General features: G+C 41.3%; 1 protein-coding gene across 1 annotated transcript in view; it reads left to right on the plus strand.

The window, feature by feature from the left end:
- Ryr2 (ryanodine receptor 2) overlaps positions 1 to 24,323 on the plus strand; it is a 594,119-nt gene that overhangs the window by 345,627 nt on the left and 224,169 nt on the right. Inside the window, 5 exon segments of the mRNA XM_052728780.1 lie at positions 1,494 to 1,597; positions 7,608 to 7,691; positions 12,873 to 13,032; positions 15,629 to 15,649; positions 15,652 to 15,778. Of these exon segments, the coding sequence (XP_052584740.1) occupies positions 1,494 to 1,597; positions 7,608 to 7,691; positions 12,873 to 13,032; positions 15,629 to 15,649; positions 15,652 to 15,778 (496 nt within the window).

Raw genomic sequence — 24,323 nt, forward strand, 5'->3', positions numbered from 1 at the left:
TCTAAAGAAAAAAAAATATTGCTCATGTTTGCACACTTTTTCAGTGGCATATATAGAACCTGGTAATTATTCCCATGGAGTAATTTGTTCCTTCACAGCTGATGGCTGTCATCAAGGTGCCACCGGGGTAGGAATGCCTGTGTAATTTAGGTCTTTACAAAGATTACAAAAATTTAATTACTAAGCCAAGAATAGAAAGCATCTTCATTAGTTCCTTCCTATAATCTTGAGTGTAGTGTGACCACTAATGCACTTGGCTCTTGGCTTTTATCACTAGATTCTGCATTCATGGATGCAATTGCATGTAGGTAAAAAAAAAAAAATCAGAAAACAATTTCCATCAGTATTGACTACGGATAGACTAATTTTTCTGGTTATTATTCCTAAGCAAGATTGTATGACAACTATTGACACAACACTTTCAGTTCTTCACGTATTAGAAGTCATTCAGAGAAGACTTAAAACATATGTGTGCAAGGGGGAAAGGGGACATTTCATAGGTTCTGCATACAGACATTGTCATCTCAGAGAATGGACTTAAGAATCCAAGGATTGTTTTGGATCTGAGGTTGGAGCAAGATTGATAAAATCTTGTACCCAGTCCCCAGTGGACACCAAGGAACACTGGCAAAGTTTACTATGAAGAAAACCTTTATTGTGCCAATCAATCTGTTAAGGTCATGGGTTTATTTGTGATCTCAGAAGGTGATTATGGAGGTTGAGATGAGCAACCAAAACTACCTTGGAGTTTATGGGTGTCATTCATGTTGCTTTTTCATATCCCTGAGCAGATTAATTCTAGATGGACAAAGTACTGTAAAGTAAAGCTAACGTCATTGCCGTATCTTTTCATAAAGTTCATCCATATGTTAATGCCACATGTCAGGGCTTAGATTATCCAAGGGCTGTTTCTTTGAAAGAAAGTTTCTTCTTTCACTATCTTCTAGTGAAAGAAGATAGACAATAAATTGAGTAAAAATCTAGTCTTCTGGGCATAGTGTTGCAGGTCTGCAATTCTAGCTTGCAGGAGACTGGCAGGAAAATCTGGAGTTTCAGGTCTGACTGCTACTTAGTGAGTTCAAGGCCAGTTTGAGCTACCAAGTAACCCCCTCCCTCCCATCTAATCTATTACCAAATAGTATTGTGTAGAATTAAAAGAAATAGACAGTAGGGTCAGTGAGCAGATTATTATATTAGAAAGGCAGATGAAAAAAAGGAGATTTGAGCAGGTTCTGGAAGGAACCCAGTGAGCATGCTCATGGACCTCAGGAGGCAGCATGGGGTCCTCAGCTTCTGCATGTGGGAGTTGAGGACAAGCTATATCAGCGTGAAGAGAGTAGGGAGTGAAGACCATGCCAGCCTTTGTAACAGACATTTGAAGATTCCAGAAGCTTCCCAGGGGCAGCTGTCAGGGTTCCATCTCCCCAGCTGTCCCCTCACAACTGTGTTTTATACTGGAGGTTCCTCGATGCTGATTTCCCATCCTGTTTCAGGTTAGAGATGACAACAAGAGACAGCACCCATGTCTGGTGGAGTTCTGCAAACTGCCGGAACAGGAACGCAACTACAACCTGCAGATGTCGCTTGAAACTCTCAAGTGAGTACCTTTGTATGTTATAAACTCCAGGTAGCCAGGTATTGACATTATACACTTTAATTATGCTGGAAAGTTCTTTCTATTGTTAGAAAGTTCAATGAAGTGTAGGTGGATTGGATCAATATTTGTTGGGAATTTGACTTTGGTTTTGTTTCTTTGCTGGTACATGGCTCTGGAGTTGTTTGTTAGTTGATCTTTCTTATTTATTTTATCTGTCTGTCTGTCTATCTATCATCTATCTCTGTTATTTGTCTCTCTCATCTATCTATCTATCTATCTATCTATCTATCTATCTATCTATCTATCATCTATCTATCTATCTATCTATCTACCTATCTATTATTGTTATTATTATTATTGATATACCTTCAAATTCATGTTTCTTCTATCAATGGGGGCATTAAGAATGTTCCTACGAAGACAAGTCTCAGTAGGGTAGAGGTGTTGTCTTCCTCTGTGGGATGGGTATGCACAGCCAGAGGCTCTATCCCTAGTCTTCCTCAGAGGGTCAGGTACTGTACTATTCAGCTCTGGCATCCTGCCTAGGTTTGCAATATGAGCTAGATGCTGGAGAATTCCCTATTCCTGTGGGCATAGCTCCCAAACCACTTGGCCTTCTTCCCTGTGTCCACAGCTTCAACAGCTAGGAACTGTGGAAGTCCACACAGACCTGTGGGTCTTAACCTGGGTCAGATCTGATCCCACCCTGACTCCACAGCTTCTACTGAATCCTCTGTGAAATGTGATGGTCCCCTCTTATTTTATATATTCTGCTGTACATCAGTATTTCCCAAAGCGAAGCCTACGACTGCTTAAGGGAATTAAAGAATACAAAAGTTCTAGAATCTAACAGCACTGCTTGGAGTGTGAATCAGGGCCTAGGCTAGTCACAAACTGTCACTGGTCTGTGCTGATTTTAGATATGAAAATTAAATGCTCAGAAATATTCATACCAACTTAAAGGAGAAATGTCCATAGATTTAATAACTTAAAAATATAGGCTCATATATTATATATCTTGATTTAGATGTTTTTAATTTTATATAACAGTTTTATTATACTTTATCAGAGTATCAGACTTATGACTAGAAATGAAGAAAAAGTTAGCCCTTCACCACCATTATCTTGAAGAGCACCGACTTAATATATGTAGAGGAGTTACAAGAGTTAACCAACTTTTCATTTTGATGATGGACTCTGTATGTAGCTGGGACTATTGATCTCTGAAAGTGGGTGGAGTCAAGTTATATTGTTTCCTAAACTTATTTAACAACAGCACACTGTTTTGGGGGGAACCTGGGAGACCATTTACCTGTGCAGCACAGTTTGAGAATAACTACTGTCAGCTAATTTATACCATCTCATAAAGGCAGCTATACAGTATATATGGTGTTTGTGTGTGTGTGTGTGTGTGTGTGTGTGTGTGTGTGTGTGTGTGTGTGTGTGTGTTCTCATGGGCACTCACAAGCCAGTTTGACACCAGTGCCCTCCTGAAGTGTTTACATCTTATTTTCTGAGACAGGGTCTCTCACTGAACCTGGAGCTCACCAATTTGACAAGTCTGGATGGCCAGCAAGCCCCACGGATCCTCTCCCTTCTCTGTCTCTTTAGTGCTGGTTTACGGACATGCACTGCTACATGATCTTTTTGCACATGGGTTCTGAGTATCCCATTAAAGTACTCATACTTGCACAGCAGGCACTTGACTCAGGGCCATCTCTTCTTCCCCATCATATCTTTATTTTTTGTTGACTTGGCTGGTGGAGACTGGGGATATAGCATGTTTCTGTGAATAAATAGTGTGTCTGGGATAAAATAAATAAAGGAATATGTTTTCAGATTTTACTTTAAAATGTTACTCTTTAAAAATTCTGTAACTTTTATTTTTATTTGTGTGTGTGTGTGTGTGTGTGTGTGTGTGTGTTTACCTGTGGAGACTAGCAGAAGTGTCAGATCTCTTGGAGCTGGGGTTACAGGTAGTAGTGAGATGCTTGGCATGGTCCTGGAAACTAGATTTGAGTCTCTGGAAGCGCAGAAAGTATTCTTAACTGCTGAGCCACGTCTCCAGCCCCTCTAACCCCTGCCTACCACCATATCCATCATTAATGTCTTATAGAAATGGTTTTGATCAAATTCATCCGTTAGCTAAATGTGCTTCTATATTTGTCCCTTTTCTTTGTTTCCTGTTAAGAGCAAGGAGTAATTCATACTGAAGTCGCTTTACCACAGACTCAGAATATAAAACCCAGGTGACAGTTCAGGCTTTGGATGCAGAAGCCACCCATATGTGGCAGATGAGGTTTAATGTCATGGAAATAAACACATTGGGAGTGAGCTTAGGGTCAGCTGGTCACTTCCTAGGAGGGGTGTATGCACAATAGGTCAATGGAACCTTCTGAAGGCAGATGATGGACAGGCTGGTTGGGCTAAGGAATACATTCTGTGTCACCATGACCAGCTCTGACACTCTGCAACTCTTCATTTGTAGTCATGACAAAACATTCATACATTTTGTTCTGGAATTCACGGTGACTTGTTATTTCCCCGTATTTTACAAAACAATGTAGTTAAATTTGCAGTGCTTTCCTTGTCACTTGAACAATTGGCAGCTAGACCAGCCAAGTGTAGAAATGTCCGATTTGCATCGAGTGTGCTAAAGCTTTGACTGCTGTGTATAATCGAATCTCCCTTCTAACCACTCTTGGTGGCTAGTTTGATGAATCTGTAGACGCCTGTGTGTAGTGTTTTTCCCTGAAGGGAATGCTAATGATTCTGCTCATGACTTTATTCTGAACATTTCCTTTTTGTTGCTCACAGCTAAGTAGTGTGCATACATATGGTTTTTGGGTTTGCTGATTTTACCTGCTTCTTTAAAAGCCAATTAGAGGGGATGAAGCCTCACTGCTCCTACACACATTTACACTGTCAAGCAGTCCGGGTTCTTGGGACACACACACAAGACGTAGGGAGAAAGAGTGAGAGAGAGAGAGAGAGAGAGAGAGAGAGAGAGAGAGAGAGAGAGAGAGAGAGAGAGACTGAGACTTAAGCACACACAGTCAGAGGCAGAAGGATAGACACACAGGTAAACAGATACACTTATATACAGACAGAGAGATAGAGAGACAGACAGGCAGACAGACACACACACACACACACATAGGTAGACAGAAAGAGGCACAGACATATTCATATACAGAAACAGAGAAAAAGACAAAGAGATACACGCTAGGTTGGGTGGCATGTGTACAATTGTAATGGGCTAGCCCATAGCATCAAATAACAGTGCTCAGAGTCCAATGGATTCTTTCTGAAACATGGCTCTTGGCTTGAGGGTGGTCAGTCTGTTTTCTTGGGGTTTCACATGGCCCCAAACCAATCTATTTAAATGTTACTCTCAATCAAGAAACACCTTCATGGACTGATCTGAAATAATATTTGACCAAATACCTTCATAATGTGACTCACTGGAGTTAACACATAAAATTAATGAGATACAATAAAGTAGATGTCAAGCTTGCCCCCAGGTTTCTTTTTACCTGTAACCTACAACTGTCCCTCTTCTCCAGCCAGCTCTGCTCTCCCCACCACACATCTCCACAGACCTCGGCTCCTGTAGACATCGGTGTCGTCTGCAGCCTGGAGCATTTCCCTCCTTATCCAACCCTTTATGCCCGTAGAGCCTTTTACTTTCCTTTTGAGGTATTAGCTATTCTTATTAGGATGTATCTCAAATGTATTTATTAAAAATGTAACCTGCCCTTAGTTTGAACTTCACCTGGTTTTTCTGTTAATTATTTGTGAGCACCTTCTCGCTCGCACACTCTGATTGCTGCAGGCATTCTGTAAGGCATTCTTGCAAAAGGCCTGATCCACAGCAGTAACTTGGTGGATCCCCACTGCCATGTCTTTGTTCAGGCCCGGCCTGTGATGGTCACTCTCTGTGTGAGATGAAGCCACACTTTCTCTAGGAAGTGTGTGCTGGGAAGAGGATTAAAAGGCTGCATGAATCTGTACTGAGAAAGTCACACTGCAGTTTGTAGAAGTCTCTGGCTCTTGTTAGAGCCCATGGGGGCTAGAGAGATGGCACAGTGATTAAGGGTGTATGTTGCTGTCAGAGGATCCATACCCACTGTGGGTCCAGCTCCAGCCACTGCACTCATATGGAAAACCCACACACATACACATCATTAAAACAAAATAAAATTGTAAAAAAAAAATAGCCCATAAGAAGATGACATATACCAACTTAATTTTCCATAGGTCGGGCCTTTAGTATCATTATTCATGTTACTTTGTCAGCATAAATTCACAGTCCTTACCTTTGCAAGGTGTGATGTTGAGGTACCAGTTTTTCTTGATAGGAGCATAAGAGCTGTTAACATTCACATAGGACACCCCCCCCCCCCACCCACACACACACATACATACACCAGCTTAGGAATTATGGTATAATCAGATTTCTTGGTGGGCATGTACTCACAGGCGTAATTACCTGAATTTAAGATAAATTCAAACATTATTGTCATCCTTATTACTTCAAAGCTGGCTTTGGCATCTCCAGTTGATAGTTTCATAGCCCTCTGCACATCTCATTGACCCCAAACCCGGATCAGAAGTGTCTACTGTGTGTTGCACAGGACTCAACACTTAAGCATTTAACAAATACTTACTGAATGGATACATGATTGAGTAGAGGACAATAGGTAACACACTATCTGCCCCAGGACACTGTTATTGAATAAACACAACTTGGATTCACTCTATGAGACAATTTTCTATCCTTCTGTTGCTGGTTAGCCTTGTTTTAATAGGTAAATTCTTTATTTTATCAATAACATCTCTCCACTCACCCATCCATCCATGCAATTATATCTAGATGGCTAGATAAAATATATGCACAGACATCCATATATGTAAATATCTAGATATATAGATGGATACTAGGCAATTGTTGGTTCTAGTATGTATTAAGTGTATGTGGTCATTCACTATAGTATTGTTTAAAACAGTTGAAAAAGGAAAAGGGTCCTAAAAGAAAATGGGTTAAAAACATTTTGACAGTTCCAACAATAAAAACAATTCACTTCAGTGATGAAATGGCTCAGCAGTGAAAGGCATTTGCCACCAAGTCAGAGAAATTAAGTCTGATCCCCAGGACCTACACAGTAGGAAGGGAAAACTGACTCCCACAAGTTGTTTTTTGACCACCACTCATATGTGTATCTGTCTACATAAGTAAATGAATAAATAAAATATTTTAAAATGTAACAAATAGCACTGGAGAGATAGTTTGGCAGTTAAGAACAATAAATGTTTTTGTCAAGGACTCAGGTTCAGTTCTCAGAACCCACATTGTGGCTCAAAATCATACATATCATCCATAACTCCAGTTCCAGAAAATCTGATGTCCCTTTCTGACTTCTATAGCCACCAGACATGCACACAGTGGACATATATACATTAAGGCAAATCATTTATATGCATAAAATAAATATAAATACCCGAAAGTACAATAAATAAATCCATTTGGGATTTTAAAGTGATCACTTTCACATGAGAGAGCAATGGCATAAAAGTTGTAGGAAAATATAAAAATAGTAAGTTACAGAGAAATAGCTCCTGCATATACTCATTAGGGTAAAAAGTAGAACACAATAGTGCCAGTACCCATGTGCAAACCCAAATATCTGATTTGGCATATGCAGAGACCTCCACTCCAGCGTAACACAGACCTGAGAACACCTGATATTTAGATAAAGAAACATGTAGAAAAGGGTTGAGGGAGGGTCCAACTTTTCAATGCTAAGGGCTTAGTGCTATTTCAAAGTTCATTGTCTTTCCCCTTACATGGAAGTAAATAATCTATATATGTTTCCTTTACCTTTGGAGGCAGAGCCTTGTGCTCTTTTGCAAGGTGGAAGATGAGGTCTCACTCTCGCGTGCTCTTATGCTGGGTGCTTTGGATGTAGGGAAGTGGTTCTTCGGACTCATCTCTGTTGTTGTTTCCCAGGACTTTGCTGGCATTAGGATGTCACGTGGGTATAGCAGATGAACACGCTGAGGAGAAAGTGAAGAAAATGAAGCTTCCCAAGAAGTAAGTTGAGTGACTCGCCTTTATCTGATAGCAGATGTGGATCTTCAGCACCCTAGAATAAACCTCGGAGGAGACAGACAGGCCTGTGTCCTTAGCTATGCAATCCAGACTTCAAAATGTAACGAGGCTGGGGAGATGGCTCAGTTGTCAAGCGCTTGCCTTCGAGTATGGAGATAGGAATGTAGATTACCAGGGATCCACAAAATACCAGGTAGGTGTGATACCCTTCCTGTAATTCCAGCCTCAGAAGGTGGAAACAGGATCCCTTGAGCAAGTTGGCTAGTGAGACGTGCCATATTGGTGGTGGTGAGCTCTTATTGAGAGATCCTGTCTCACTCAGTAAATAAAATGGGAGAGGGATGGAGGATTAGTCTCAGCATCAGTCTTGGGTATCCACATGCTTACAAGCAAGTGCTCATGTGTATATGCACATGTGGTGCCTGTAGGCATTCAGAAACATGCACACACATGTACACCACATATGCACACACTCCGTGTGTATGTGTATGTGTACATTTTTTTGTGTGTGTGGTGCAGGTTCATGCATGGTCAGAGGACAACCTTTCTACCTTGTCTCTCTGCCACTACATAAGCCAGGCAAGCTGGTCCATGAGCTCCTGGAGACTCTACTGCCTCTATGTTTCATCTCCCAGTGGGAAACACTAGAATTACAGATGCTTGCACTACTACACCTGGATTTCACCAGGTTCTGGGGGACCCCAAATTTGAGTCATCAAGCTTGTGCAGCAAGTACTTTTACCCACGGAACCATTTCCCCAGCCCCCTGTGTATATGTTTTGAAGTGACACCTTTTACCTGTTTTCTGTGTATCTCAATGAAAATAGGTCCATAGTGGCTAGACATCTATGTCACAATTGTTGTTTCAGTTTTCCCTTAAAACTTTATCTCCATCTTCATGTACTACATTGGGTTCCCTACCCTCTCTCTGAAAAGATGGTGTCTACTAATCGTATGTAGTGACCGTTCCTTCTCTCTTGAAATGTTCCTTCGTCTTGACTCAAGAAATCTAAAGTGTAAAGGAAAATCCCAGGTAAAAGGAACTGAGGTGGTGGTGCCTTGCCACATTTGATATTTATTTTAAAACAAACAAAAGGGAGTGAAATAATAGAAGAAATGTATGCCTGGACATTCCCGATTCCAATTTCTGTTTCAAATTAATTCTGCTCTAGTTGTTTTCTGGAAAGCGTTGTTTGAATATTCTCTATACCCTTTCCCTGAAAATGTCAGCCAAGTGCTCGTTTCTAGATGTGCTTCCAACAGGACATGCTGTTCATATCTCAACTGTGCAGTCATCTGAAGGGTCCCCATTTGTTTCTGGAAGAACCGATTTTCTATTGGAGTTTATAGCTAACACCTACATAACCTGGACTTTATCTTCTCATGTTCACTACACATCTTTCAAGACAGTGATTTCCCAGCTTCCATTAACTTGATTCATACTACATGGGGTATGAGTGGCTGGGGCAACACAGGGGTTCGCTAAGTGTTGTTGGTGTTCTGGCCTGCTTTGGCTACATTTTGCTTGGTCTCTTTTAGACAAGTTTACACTATCCACTTAGGATATCTGTGGGTCTTGTGGGAACGGAATATAAAACTGGTCTGCCACTTACCAGAATTCCCATCTGCTCACCCAAGAGATAGCAATTCTTCTTCTTTTGTTTACATCTTCAGGGATTTGATGCCGGTGGAATGGGCAGTTCAGCAGAATTTGTTTGCTTTACTTTTGTTTCTCTCTGTGTCTCTGTCTCTGTTTCTGTTTTTTTGAGACATAGCTTTTCTGTATAATAGTCCTGGCTGTCCTGGAACTCACTTTGTAGACCAGGCTGGCTTTGAACTCACAGAGATCCACTTGCCTCTGCTGGGATTAAAGTGCTGAGATTAAAGGGATTAGAGTGCTGGGATTAAAGGTGTGCACCATCACTACCCAGTTTACTTTTGTTCTCTTTTTCACCAGGTATTTAAAAAAGAAATTTGACTTTAAAGAAAACTCATAGCCAGACTATAGTTTTTATTTGTTTTATTAGATTATGTACATGTCAAAATAAAACTAAAAGGTAATAATTGCAAAAGAATGTTGGTACTTTGTCAAGTGAATGGATTAGAGTTATATATATATATATATATATATATATATATATATATATATATGCTTAATTATATACTATGTATATAATGCATGTATGTATATACACCTAATGAGCTAATTTTGTAGAGTTATTGGCACAAGGAGCTGGCATGTTGAAGTAGATGTAATAAGAGCTACTGCTGAACAAATATGTGAAAGGAGAGATGGATGTGGCTAGATGATTCTGTTAGGATTTTTTTCAGAAATTTCTAGAAGGTAGAATGTAATGCATAGATGGGTCTGTTGTTGAAAGGCTACAGAATTTTGCTTGCAAGAATCGTTGCAGGAATCATTCCCTTATTTCTTGTGAGTTTCCTGGAAATCAATCTGAAGCTTTATTTCAGGCTATTAAGCTTCCAAGATTAACATCAATTTCTTTTGTCAAAAAAAATCTGAGCTCTTGGTTTTTCCAAGAAGATAGTACTTCATATAAGCCATTGGTTGATCACTGTGTACCTTATTAGATACCATTAATGTGATGAAATGGAATAGTTTTATATGTTCCTTTTAAATATTCAATTTGATTTAATGATTTGACGTGTGTGTGTGTGTGTGTGTGTGTGTGTGTGTGTATTCATAGATATGACCGTGGCCATGCATGTGCTGTGGTATGCATCGAGAGGTCAAAGTTCAGCCTCAGGTTCGGATCCTCACCTACCTTGTTTGAGTCAAGCTTTATCTGCCACTGTGTACACAAGGCTAGCTGGGCGTGAGCGTTTGAAGATCTTTTTTGGTCTCTGCTGCTCACTTTACTGAAGGAGTGCTAGGATTACAAACATGGGTACTGCTGTATCCAGTTTTATTGTGGGTTTGGGGATCTACGGTCAGCTCCTCACACTTGCACAGCAAGTGCTTAACTTATGCAGCTGTCTCCCTAATCCTCGATTTGATTCCTCAATTCTTTCTTAGGATATATATATATATATATATATATATATATATATATATATATATATATATATATTATAGACAGAAAAGTCGTTTTAGTCATGTCTAGCTCCCTGTGAAGCACTCATTATATCAGCAGTCTCAAGTCCAGCTAGTTGAATGTATGACTTTCAGAGATACCTGTATTTATCTTTACTGTGTGAGATGATTTGAAGTTAAAGGAGTGGATGTGACATGGTTCAGGTGAAGTGGTAGGCACTTTAGTTTGGATGGGATTATTAGTTATTTAAACAAACTTCTCTAAAGCTTCCTTTGTTATTTCCTGGCACAGGGTGATAGAAACTCAGATGAACTAAGCCATAGTTTACAGTCTGGGATGATGACTTAGATGATAAATTGCTTGGCTTGTGAGCATGAGTACCTGAGTTTGATTTCCTGGATCCAATGTTTAAAAAGCTAGGCATGATGGTGCCCACTTATAAATACAGCCCTGGGTGTACACTTATAAATACAGCCCTGGGCATGATGGTGCACACTTAAAAATATATCCCCAGACATGATGCCGAACACTTAAAAATACAGCCCTGGGCACGGTGGTACACACTTAAAAATATATCCCCAGACATGATGCCGAACACTTACAAATACAGCCCTGGGCATGGTGGTGCACACTTATAAATACAGCCCTGGGTGTATACTTATAAATACAGCCCTGGACACGGTGGTGCACACTTAAAAATATAGCCCCAGACATGATGCCGAACACTTATAAATACAGCCCCGGGCACGGTGGTGCACACTTATAAATACAGCCCTGGGCACGGTAGTGCACACTTATAAATACAGCCCTGGGCATGATGGTGCACACTTATAAATATAGCCAGCCCTGGGATAACTGAGTCAGATGGATTCCTGGGGCTTTCTGGTCATCCAACCTAGTCTTCTTGGTGAGCTCCAGGCCAGTGAGAGATGCTATCTCAAAGATAAGGTACATGGAACCAGAGGAATGACATCCAAGGTTGACCTCCTGCCTCCACACATGTACATTTGTACAGGGGTACCTACACACTTACAGTCTACATTTGAAAATGAATGCGAACTAATTATTACCCAACTTAAAATTAACAAATATAAGCAGAACTTCATGGCTTTCACTGAGATCATTCACAGATCAAAGCAATTTGGGGAGAAATTCCATCCAGGAAGAGGACGTAGATGTCAGGATTATCTGGTTTCACATGAATAGAACTTGTCTGTAATATTGTACTAAGAAGGCATCCCTCCTTCCTCTCATCTATCAAAATTGCCTCCTTGGTATGTTACATGTGGCAGGAAAGCCTCCCATTAACTTTGCTTGCAGGGAGGCATTGTTTTTCTCAGCGAGGGTGGTTTGTATGAGTGTTGGCTTTAGTCAATGATTTATAGATTGATCTTTGATCTTTATTATCTTTGTGCCCTTACTGATAGCTGCCCCTGAGTAGGTCCCTGAGTGCCCATTTAAAAGCTGGATATGGTGGTGTGTTCATGTAATCCCCGCAGTGGGGGGGGGGGGTGGTAGAGAGATAGCTGCATCCCTGGGAGCTTACTGGACAGCCAGTCTAGCTGCACTAGTGGGCTCCAAGTCTGTTGAGACACCCTGTCTCAACAAACAAGATGGAGAGGAGATGACGAAGATGTTTGACATCATCTTTGGCCTCCACAGACAGGAGCACATAAATACACACACACACACACACACACACACACACACACACACACACACACACACACACACAATCTTTAAAATATACGTGAGGAGAAAGGCCTTGAGTGTTGTTCATTTTAGATAATCAAATTTTTGTTTTGAGCCCCCCCCCCCAAACCTCAACTATTGGGAACACACAGCTGTAGGTCCTTTCTGCCTTTTAGAGATAGGTAAGCTCTTTCTCTCTACATTTTGTTGACATGCACACAGAAACATAAAGACCCTGTGACTTTTCCAGCTACCCAGGCAGCAGCTAAAACAGAAGGGGCTCAAGCTTACCGAATGCTCTTTTGGCCTGATCACCACAGTCTTCAACAGAATGATTGGGATTAGATGGACCAGGACAGGACTGTCACAGGATTTCCAAAATGGGCAATCTGAAGTTTCTCTGTTTGCTTTTCAGTTACCAGCTGACCAGTGGATACAAACCTGCTCCAATGGATCTGAGCTTTATAAAACTCACCCCCTCTCAGGAAGCAATGGTGGACAAGTTGGCCGAAAATGCTCACAACGTGTGGGCCCGGGACCGAATCCGGCAGGGCTGGACTTACGGCATCCAGCAGGTACCCAGGCAGTTATCATTTCCAATGGAAAGGATGAAGTCATGACTTTTCTCAGCTCACCTAGACACCTTAGTGTGTTTATTTTTCTGGCAAAAGCATCTCCTCACTGCTAAACCACCAAGGTGGTTCAGTAGGTCCAGTAGGCAAAGTACTTGCCTCTCATGCTTAGCAACCTGGGTTACATCCTCACCACGAATGTGAAGGTGGAAGGGGAAAACCAGCTCCACCAACTTGTCCTCTGGTTTCCACATGTGTACTGTGGCATGTAATGCTCCAGCCCCAACCACATACACAACCATAATGAATACATTAAAAAAAGAAATTTGGTGACCATAGCTATGTGTGATAGGACAGCAAATGTTAGTTGAGCTGCAGATCCCTAGCTTGCACCAAATGGATCATATTACAAGGATAAGATTTGTTGTATGGTTTTGGGCATTCCTTTCATTGAGGCTGCTTAGGAGGGACTGTTGAAACACAGATATTGAGGTACAGTAAAAATAAAGTAGATCACAGTTCCTGAATCACAACTCTGATTATCAGGATTCCATTCAAAATTTTGTTCTGTGTTGTTTCTCAGAGTGGTAAGATGACATATTACATGTTACAGAACACTCTTAGGGACCAGAAGACTGTAAATTACTTTTCCAGTGCAATCTAGACTTGATGGACACCCTGAAGAATAAATAAAGTCTGTAGTAGCCTTGCATCTGCTCAGGGCACCAAATGAGTTTTGGTTCAGTTTAGGAAAAGAAAAAAACAAATTTTTGGAGTGTTTTGGATTTCAGAGTTGAGTACTAGTTGTCATGGATTATTTCCTCATATAGACACACTCACGGAAGTAGCTGGCAACCTTTGAGTAGAGGTGGAGGCAGCGCAGCAGAGGGTGAAAGCAAAATTTAGCCTCACCACTTAACCACATCTTAATTTATCTTGCTGTCAAAATTCTGTGTGCTACTGTTTCCCTCATTAACAAAATATCTGACTTCATTGTGTGATACAAAAGGCAGTAGCAATTCCTGGCACCTGGCAGATTCTGCAATCATTTTTATTATATTAGAAGCTGCCACTCAGCTTAGAGTTTTGTAGTTACTGTGTTGAACTCACACAGTTTCTACCAAGAAAGACAGAATCTTGTTCCCACACTATACACAGTAGGCATAGAACCTTAGGGAGAAGACTCTGCCCAATGCTGCCCAGCCATCAGTTCACAGGATAGGACTGGGGTCAAGTTCTCTGACGTCAGAGCCAAAGCTTTTCACTTCTTAGAGCATCTCTTGGTAGCTCATGGTGGAACGCCTTTACTAGAAGATTTTCAGGGGAAAAAATGGATAATTGCTTGAAGACTTAGAGTATGTTTCATATAAAGAAAAAAGATGGTTTGAAAAATATATTTTGAAAGGCTTTACCACTTCAAAGACTAATGAAAACTAGGCTTTATTTACCTTTATAAAATAAAATTGTGTGTGTGTGTGTGTGTATGTGTGTGTCGTGAGCTCTCTCTCTGTGTTTGTGTGTGTATGCCTCTCTCTCTCTCTCTCTCTCTCTCTCTCTCTCTCTCTCTCTCTCTCTCTCTCTCTCTCTCTGTGTGTGTGTGTGTGTGTGTGTGTGTGTGTTGAACTTTCCCCACTGGCCCCACATGTTTGCTGCCTACTGTCTGAATGATGAACTCTTCGAGTTTTCACCTTCCTCTTCACATTATCTGCTTCAGAAATAAGCTATGAAGTCTTGGAGAGTCTCTTATAGGTGGACTCAAACACAAGTGTGCACAGAAACCAGGGGAACTCCATCAGCAGTCACACTCCTAGTCTGCCATGTCCATAGACTATGCTCCATGAGGCTCCTGGCGTTTTAGACTGGGAAGCTTAGATGGCAGAACTCAGCACCAAGTCAGAAGTAAGGAGAATAGGCAGTAGGATTTGAAGATGTGTCGGTGGGAAGGCCTCTGCTGATGCTGCTTGTTGTGAGTGGGGGTAGCTTTGGAATGTCACCATTCCCACAAACAACCCATATGACTTGGTTCTAGAGAGAGGTGAATGGTCAGGCATTCCTTATAAACTTGTGGGAGGAAGGGGAGAAAGAGACAAAACAGGGCTCCTTGTACCTGTCCAGTCCTTTAGCTTGTTTGGTTTTTCTGTGCGTTTAAGATCAGATCTCACTATGTAGCCAAAGCTGTCACTGAACTTGCAATCTTCATGCCTCACCTTCCCAAGTCATGAGATTACAGGATTTGTCTCCATGCTTAGATTACCTCAACTGTGTGTGTGTGTATGTGTGTATGTGTGTGTGTGCGCACGTGTGTGTGTGTGTGTGTGTGTGTGTGTGTGTGCGTGCGTGTGTGTGTGTGAAAGACAGAGACAGAGAGTCAGAGAGAGAGACAGAGACAAACACAGAAAGAGAGAGACGGAGAGCCTCAGAGTTCCTCCTAAGCCAAGGTAGAGTAGGACCTGATGGTCCCTTCATCAGATATGAAGACTTTAGCTGTGGGGCTGTAGCCCAGCTAGCCGAGTGCTTGCCTCACTTGCACCAAGCCTTAACCTCCACCCCCAGCACTGCTGCATGGCTCAGATGACTGCAAACCTTCTCCCCGATACAGGACGTGAAGAACAGAAGAAACCCCCTCGCCTCGTTCCCTACACTCTTCTGGATGACAGAACCAAGAAGTCAAACAAAGACAGTCTCCGAGAGGCGGTTCGCACGCTGCTGGGCTATGGCTACCACCTGGAAGCTCCTGATCAGGACCACGGTACTGGTTTTGCTTTGTCCCCCTTGGTTGCAAAATCATGTAGTGGGTTTTCATAGCCAAGGAGCACCTAAAAAGGGAGGGCAAGAATGCCTCTTCTACTCTAGGTGTTCACTTCAGGCTGGTGACCTGGGGTGGTTCCCCCACCCTGAAGGATTAGACCCATGTCTTAGTGAGTGGCTCACTGCTGTACAGCTTCTTTGCAGTGCTCACCTTCCCGTATGTCACATGTTATTCCTCTTCCTCCTCCACATTTCTTTATTTTATGTTCCACCTGTCAGTTTAATTTTGATCAAAAGACAATTAAATGTAAAGATTGACTGGGGGAGATTGATCTTTTAACAATAGTTCACCCATTTATGAACATGGCATATATACTCTTTCTTGTTAGTTTCTTTCAGTGGTTTTTAGGATAAAGAATATATATTATTTATTACAGTCATTTAATACAACTGTATGTGAAATTAGCTTTGATTTAACTTTATTTAGTAGGGTGTTTTTTAATGTGAGATACAGGTTGGTATTTGCAGGTTGATTTTGTTTCCTGTGTGTGTGTGTGTGTGTGTGTGTGTGTGTGTGTGTGTGCACATGTGTGTGCACAACTGTGTGTGTATCAGTTCCATTTATTTTTATAAATTTCATAGAATTGTCTCTATATAAATAAGACAGAGTCTCACTTTTTTCTTTTACAATAATTGTGTTTTACTTTTTGATTGACTGAGTGTGTGAGAAATTCAGAACCATGTGAAATAGAAGTGGAGAGAGCAGTTGCCTGCTTAGTCTCAGTCTCCAGGGAACATTTTAACACTTCACAGTTAGACATGGTATTAACAGTAAATAAGATTTTGTTTCGATCTTTCTTTTCCCAGGCTAGGAATCAAACTCAGGACTTTGTCCATTCTAGACAAGTCCTCTATCCTTGAACTATTCCCCTGGATTCATAGATTTTCTTTTTTCTTTCCCTTTTTATTTTATTGACTTTGCTACTTGGCAATTTATAAATATATATGATGTTTTAAGATTACTCTTGCCCTCTTATTTCCCTCCATCATGACCAATACTCTCATTCCTCAATTTCTGTCCTAGACTTATGACTTCTGCAATGTGACCCATTTAGTTTACCTAGTGCCATTTTTGTGACAATTGGATTGGAATTCTCCATTGGAGTCTAGTGGGGTCATCAGGGGGTACACAATTGCATACAGTAGTCCCTCTTTTCTCTGAGTCTATCAATAGTAAATAGTTCAACAGAGAGGGCTCCTAGGTCCCTCCCCCATCTATACCTGACTGCTGATTGGCATATTCTTATGCAGACCCAGTGCTGAAAAGAAATGGTAGATGAGAACTCCCTAAGGCTCTGAAACATGGTGAAAGATGGGGGGGGGGGCTGCAGAATGAGTCTTATAGGCACGAAACAGCCATTGGAGTTAGGAACTCACAGTAGCTAAGGATAACTTCTTTTTAAAAATTGATATCATTCACCACACTGAACAGACCTCCTAGTTTATAGGGAGAGTTTGCCATGCATGGCTGTTAAATATGTTTTTTCTGCTTGCAAAGAGGAATATTTATTTTCTCTTTTATTCTTTTGACATTCTTTAAAGTATTGATATTTGAACATTAAACCAAATTTTTATTTCTTGGACAGCTCTATTTAGTCCTGATAAATTATCTCCTTTTTCTATGTACAGCTAAAACTGTTTGAAATGATTGGTTTAGAACCTTTGCATCTATCTTCATAAGGAATATTGGTACAGATGTCTCTTGTAATGTCTTTCTTGTGTTTTGGTAGAATGTAAAACTGGCTTCACAATGGACAATAGGAATTGCTCCTCCTTCTTCTACCTATCTGCTGAAAGAATAGTCTATTTTGTTTCTGCCTTTTCCTTTTTGATAGGCTTTACCAGTTTTTCACTGAAATCCTCTGAGCCTGGAGGTGGTCCTTGAGGAGAAGAATTTTTATTATGTTTACTGATAAATCCATCTGCACAATTGAACTAGCCATACTTACCAGCATAGAGTTGTCCACAGATCTTCATTGTTCTAGTGTTTATAGGATTTATTGCTAATACCACCTTACCTCTCCAATTTAACGGTTGTTGGGTTCTTGTTTTTACTGGCACTGGAGACTGAATCTAGGGCCTGAATCATACTAGTCAGGTTCTCTGCCACTAAGCTACAGTTCCCCCACACTTGGCCTGCTGGGCTGTCTTGCTAGCTCTTAAACTTTTATCTAGTTCTTTCACATATTTCTTTATTTTCTTAAACTTCTTTGAAGTGGTTAGTTAGTATTTCTTTAGGACCCAGCCTTCCTTAGAGTCAATTTCTGTTGCCTGTTTCCTTTATCCCTGTATATAGTACTATACTTTGTGGTCTTTGCATACCTTAGAACTTTTGTTAGAAATTGGACATTTTAAATAATATATTGTGGCAACTCTGGATTTAGTTATTATGTACGTTGCTACTTTTTCTGAGCTAATTTTGTAAAGTCTATGTTTGTCATGTGTGGCCTTTTGAAGACCTGTTTATTTACTTAGTGGTCAGCTAGTGAATGACCAAGACTTCCTGAAGTATCTTTCTAAGGAGAGGCTGCAGCTGCTTGTTGGGACGTTCTCTAGCATCCTACCAAAGAGTTTGTGATTTTACCTAAGCTTCTGTTTGCTGCTTGTGCACAGCCTCAAGGTCTTTCAGAGATAAGGCCAGGCAGAAGTTCTCAGATCTTTTCTGAATAATATGCATAGCCAGGAACAGAAGCGTAACTTTGTAGATTTCTAGGAAAATGAGAGTTCTTTCCCCCATACAGCCTGTTGTGGGTATCTCCTTCCCAGGCATCTCTGTCAGATTGTTTATTCAACTGTTGCTTATCTCATAGCTGCTGCTACCTTGAGCAGCTGCAATGTGAAAGAGTTGTCCCTGCTGCCTTTAACAACTGTCCCCATGGGGAAGAGTATTTGCATTGAGCTAACTTTAAAGTTAGATTGAATATAGAAAAAGTTGGAAGTGAGATTTATCTGAAGATGGACCAGGAATTAAAATCTTGACAGTTACCTCTGAATTGGCCTTTGGGGGTGTTTCAGCCCTGTTCTGCCTTCCCCAGAGACTTGTGGGTAGCTGGCTTCTCACTGTGCTTGAGGGGCTATTGACTTTCAGGATATCTTGGAGCTGGAGAAAGGGGTCTAAGGATGGACATGTTAAAAATATCATGAAGCTTCCTGTGTGTATATTGGCCTTTTTAATTGAGCCGGTGCTCCAGGGACTTCCATCTCCTTAGGCTACTTCTCAGGACCTTGGGAGGGATGAATGCTGCTTGTGTCCCTGTGATCTACAGAGCAGAGAATTCTGTGCATTCTTTACTCTGGTGATGACATTCCAAGCAAAGGTTAGCAAGAAGAGTGCAAATAGACAAGAAGACTTTAGAGAAACATTCATTGTCTGATCAAAGGTAGAGACAGACTTAAAAGAGGTGCCAACCTGTGTATGTGTGTGTGTGTGTGTGTGTGTGTGTGTGTGTGTGTGTGTGTGTGTGTGTGTATGTGTGTGTTTTCCAGCAAACTCAGCAGAACAGGGAACTGGTTTGGAGTTATGGTTAACAGACTAGGTAGGGAGAAGATCATAAGGCAATACAATGCAGAATACTGTATAGGTCAGGAAGAAAAGAAGGAACCGGGGCCAGTGAGATGGCTCAGTAGTAAAAGGTTCTGTTCTCCATTCCAAGACTCATGACTTGAATCCAATACCTGGGACCTACATGGTGGACAGAGAGAACAGACTGCTGCAGGTTGTTCTATGACCTCTGCATGTGCACCGTGGCATGCGCACACGCACACACACACACACACACACACACACACACACACACACAAATATACACAAATGTAGAAAAAAAGGGAGCTGGATGGTGGTGGCACACACCTCTAATCCTGCACTTGGGAGGCAGAGGATCTCTGTGAGTTTAAGGCTATCCTGGCCTACAGAGCGAGTTCCAGGACACCCAGGACTACACAGAGAGACCCTGTCTTGGAAAACCCAAAACAAGCTGGATGGTGGTGGCACATGCCTTTAATCCCAGCACTCGGGAGGCAGAGGCAGGTGGATCTCTGTGAGTTCAAGGCCATTCTGGGCTACAGAGTGAGTTCCAGGAAAGGTGCAAAGCTACACAGAGAAACTTTGTCTCAAAAAACCAAACCAAACCAAACCAAACAAAAACAAAACAAACAAACAAAAAACCAAAAAATAACAAAACATACAAAAAAAACCAAAAAGGAGACAAAGAGTAGAAGGAACTTAATGATTTTGCAGGTGGTTATATTCATACAAGGAATTGAAAAAAGAGAGGAGAAACAGTGATCAAGTAATGACGCATCTCATAAGAATTTAGAGACGAGCATTACCAGTTGACTGAAAGCTAGCAAGATTGCTCAGTCAATAATGTACTTGCCACAGAAGCATGAGAAACTGAGTATGGTCCCCAGAACCCACAGAAAACAGGCAAGAGCTTCAGCACATGACTACAGACACAGTGCCCAGAGATGGAGACAGGGGGATCCCAGAAGCTTGTGGCCAGCTAGTCTAACTGAATCAGAGGGCTCCAGGTTCAGGGTGACATCCTGTGTCAGAGAGAGAGCTCCAGGTTCAGGGTGACATCCCGTGTCAGAAAATAAGGTAGACAGTTATAAACGGAGACACCTAACAGCAATATCAGAGCTTTATATGCATGCACACATTCTTGAATCCCTCACCATGTGCACTTCTACATGTGAATACATACAAACACATGAAGAAACAGTTGATGGACAACTTTCTGTCTTACCAAAGTCACATGAGTAGTGATCAGTGAGGCAAGGGTTGTATTATGCTGCCATAGGACGTGAGATCGTGTTTTTCACACATGGTTATACCCTTGAACCTAATAACATGCCTCCCTCTAGTAGAGATTCTGTTGCACATTACAGAAAGTAGGCACAAGAGATTAATTCACCCATGTGAGGTATCATTTAGGGGAGACATTGTTTTCTGAATTAGATACTGAATGGATCAAAATGTCAGCAATTGGAGATCAGAGCCATACATTTTCTAACAGAGAGTATGTGTGGCCTGGTTACCTATGAAAAGACCTAAGGAATGGCTCTATCCTTGGGCTAAATATAAGGAACAGGTCAGGAGACAGCAGCCATGGATGATAGGAGGATAATTAAGGCAAAACATGGAATATATTGAAAACCCAGCTAAGAAATGTGGAAATATTTGAACAGGGAGTACCAGCCCCAGGAAGTTGCCAGGCAGTAGCTTGCTATGCTATCCCAATTTACCATAGAAATATAACTATGGTAACAGAGAGAGGACAGATTGGAGGGGGAGGATGCTGGGACGTGGAGAGACTAGTTGAGAAGCCTTTGGGGGGAAAAAACAACCCTGATTTTTCTAAAGTAGAGATTAAAGGTGTGAAAGATTTTAAGGTATAAGACCAAACCAGTCTGGTAATTCCTTAGATACAATTAAAAACATTAATCTGTGGCCTGAGAGGCAGCTCAGAGGTGAAAACATCTGCTGTGCAAGCCTGAACACCGGAGTTCAACCCCTGGGATGCATGTAAAGACATGAGAGAGCAGACTCCACAGGAGAGAGCAGACTCCGCCTCTGACGTGGAGGTATCATGTTACCCCCACATTAATAACAATAAATAAGGATTTTTTTTAAATAAAAGAAGCATTAGTTTGTAACTTTCCCTTTTGCTGTGGCTTACATCTGAACAAGTCAAAAACAGTAAAGGTTACTAAAATTGAGCCTAACTGTGTCATTGGTTATAGCTGTAATTTATATATTCCCCATTGTTTCAGGGGAATGTTCATATAGTCTGAAGAAAACTCTCAGTCAGCGTTTGAGTTGTGGTACTTTCAGAGTGTTCTCAGTGATGGATTAAAATATCTGAAAGTGGAATGCGCTCTCATTCATTACAAGATTTTTATCGGGATTTGAATTACTTTATTAAATGTAATACCAGGAAGTTGAAAGGGTGGCTGGTTCGGTACCAATTATTTTTAAAGTATGATATAAATACACCTGGCACATTCCAGATAATGTGTAAGATTTTTAGAAACTAAAGCTGCCCGCCTTGCTGCTGGGTGGAATTTGTCATTTTCATATGTAGTTAGGTTCTCACTGCCCTCTAGTGGTTGGTGGCCCCAAACCTGTGGGCTGGTGAGAAATTGGACATCAGAATATGACACAAGACTTTACCCTTGATCTTGTCTGATCAGTCACCATGAACCTGTTCTGTCCAGGTCTGGGGGTCCAGGGAACACAGTCTTTGATCAGATCTATTTCCCAACTTTCTTGATTCGAGTCCCAATAGCCTTGATCATTTACAGGAGAAAGGTACCTGCTACAGGGTTGTTTTTTCTAATGTCAGTATTCTATTTATTATTAGAATATAAGCATCATTTGTCAAACTCATACAAGTTAGAGCTACCGACCACGTGCCTTTGAATAAAGCACTCTGTGGGGTTTTTCTACATGGAAAAGAGTTCTTTGTCTTCGGTAGGGCTGCCATTCCTCAGCTCTTGCTGGGATCCTTTGCAGGTGTTTGTGCTCAGCTGTTTGCTGCTACTACACACACCAAGTAAGTTGCAGACTGCTTGGGTACTTCCTTTCTTTAATCCCTGTAGGTCTGGGTTTTCGTTGTATCGGAAGTATTTTTATCAAGAAGCAGAATCCCGAATGGTTGTTTCTTTACACCACAGCTACTACCTTAAACTAAACAAATACAGAAAGTGAATGGTGAGCTGCTTAGACATTTGCAGAAAGACCTTCAGACTGGTTAAATGAGGGAGAAAAGTTCACCTCTGTAAAGTGCCTGCTTGATGGTTTCTGTGTGTAGTATGTTCTTTCAAGTTCAGTGTGTATTATACTGAGCAATAGAGTTAGTAGAGCACCTAAGGCCAGGAAGAGTGTGCCTGGACCAAGGGAACAGGAAGCTACTACCATTGATCTCTGCTATATCCTGTTTTGGTGTTGGGAGTCAAGTCAAGGGCTTTATGTTTGTTAGGTTGAACTCTCCCTGGGCCCTGACCTTCTGGTATTTTCATTTCCTTGTGTTAGTGAAGGAGACTCATAGTATCTCTCAAAACCAGGAGGAAAAATTTGGAGTAGTTTTAGAAGAAATGATCTGCCATTCTTAAAAAAAAAATAGTTTTAATTTTAGTTATGTGCACGTGTGTCTCTTTGTGGGTATGTGCACCTGAGTGCAGTGCCCATGGAACCCAGGAGAAGGAGAAAGATCCTCTGGAGCTTTAGTTACTGTTGACTGTGAGCCACCTGGCTTGGGTGCTGGGAACTGAACCCAGGTCTTCTGCAAGAGAAGTACATGCTCTTACCTTCTGAGCCATCTCTCCTACCTCTCTCATACATTTTTATGTCAAATTTGGCTTCCAGATATTTGATTAAAACTGATGTTGAACTGTACAGAAAGTTTTCGTTTCCCTCCCTTAAGCTGAAACTTCATAGTTATGAACTCTGATGTCACAGAAATATAACAGGGGATAGTGACTCCAGGACATTTTAGTAGTTTAGCTAACTAGAGAATGAAATATTTCATACTTTGGAAAAGCATGAGTGGAACTTCTCAGTGACATGTTGTAGCTAGAGTTTTCCTACCTGGCCCACAGTCAGGACAAATCTCTCTCACCTGCCAGTCCCACAGCCGCTCAAACCCGACCAAGTAAACACAGAGACTTACATTGGTTACAAACTGTATGGCCATGGCAGGCTTCTTGCTAACTGTTCTTACAGCTTAAATTAATCCATTTCTATAAATCTATACCTTGCCACATGGCTCGTGGCTTACCGGCATCTTCACATGCGGCTTGTCATCATGGCGGCTGGCAATGTCTCTCTGACTCAGCCTTCCACTTCCCAGCTCTATTCTCCTCCTTGTCCCGCCTATACTTCCTGCCTGGCCACGGGCCAATCAGTGATTTATTTATTGACCAATCAGCAACACATTTGACATACAGACCATCCCACAGCACTTCCCCTTTTCTTTTCTTAAAAAGGAAGGTTTTAACCTTTACACATCTCCAAAGTCAGCTTGGTATATTTGGGAATTTGGGCGTAGCTTCTCTTACTACTTCCTGCTGGAGGGGGGCGCTGTATCTTATGGGGACACAAAGAACATTTTAGGGTTATGGAGTAGTCCATGAGGATGTAGCGTCTGAGCCAGTTGCCTTGAAACGTTTCTGGATGTTGGATCATCTGGGCCATGGTGTCATCGGAGACCTTTCAGGTGGTCTTGGCTGGTCAAACCTGATGTATCTTAATCTGGTACAAATCCATAGCCTCTGGCTTTCTGTGGAAACAAAAGCAGAGCCTCCTTTCCAAAGCAACATATCCTTACATCCAAATTTTGAAGTCAAGGTACCTTTAAAATATACATTTTGGCATAACTGAACAGCTTTTGTAATCAAATGTTTTTCTTCAGTTATGAATATCAAAGAGAACATAATCCAGATTTTCTGTGTGGTAGCCATCTTTACGTGGCTTATTTTTTTAT

Source organism: Peromyscus californicus, unplaced genomic scaffold, assembly GCF_007827085.1.
Source record: "Peromyscus californicus insignis strain IS unplaced genomic scaffold, ASM782708v3 Scaffold_8__1_contigs__length_139910024, whole genome shotgun sequence".
Taxonomy (NCBI): domain Eukaryota; kingdom Metazoa; phylum Chordata; class Mammalia; order Rodentia; family Cricetidae; genus Peromyscus; species Peromyscus californicus.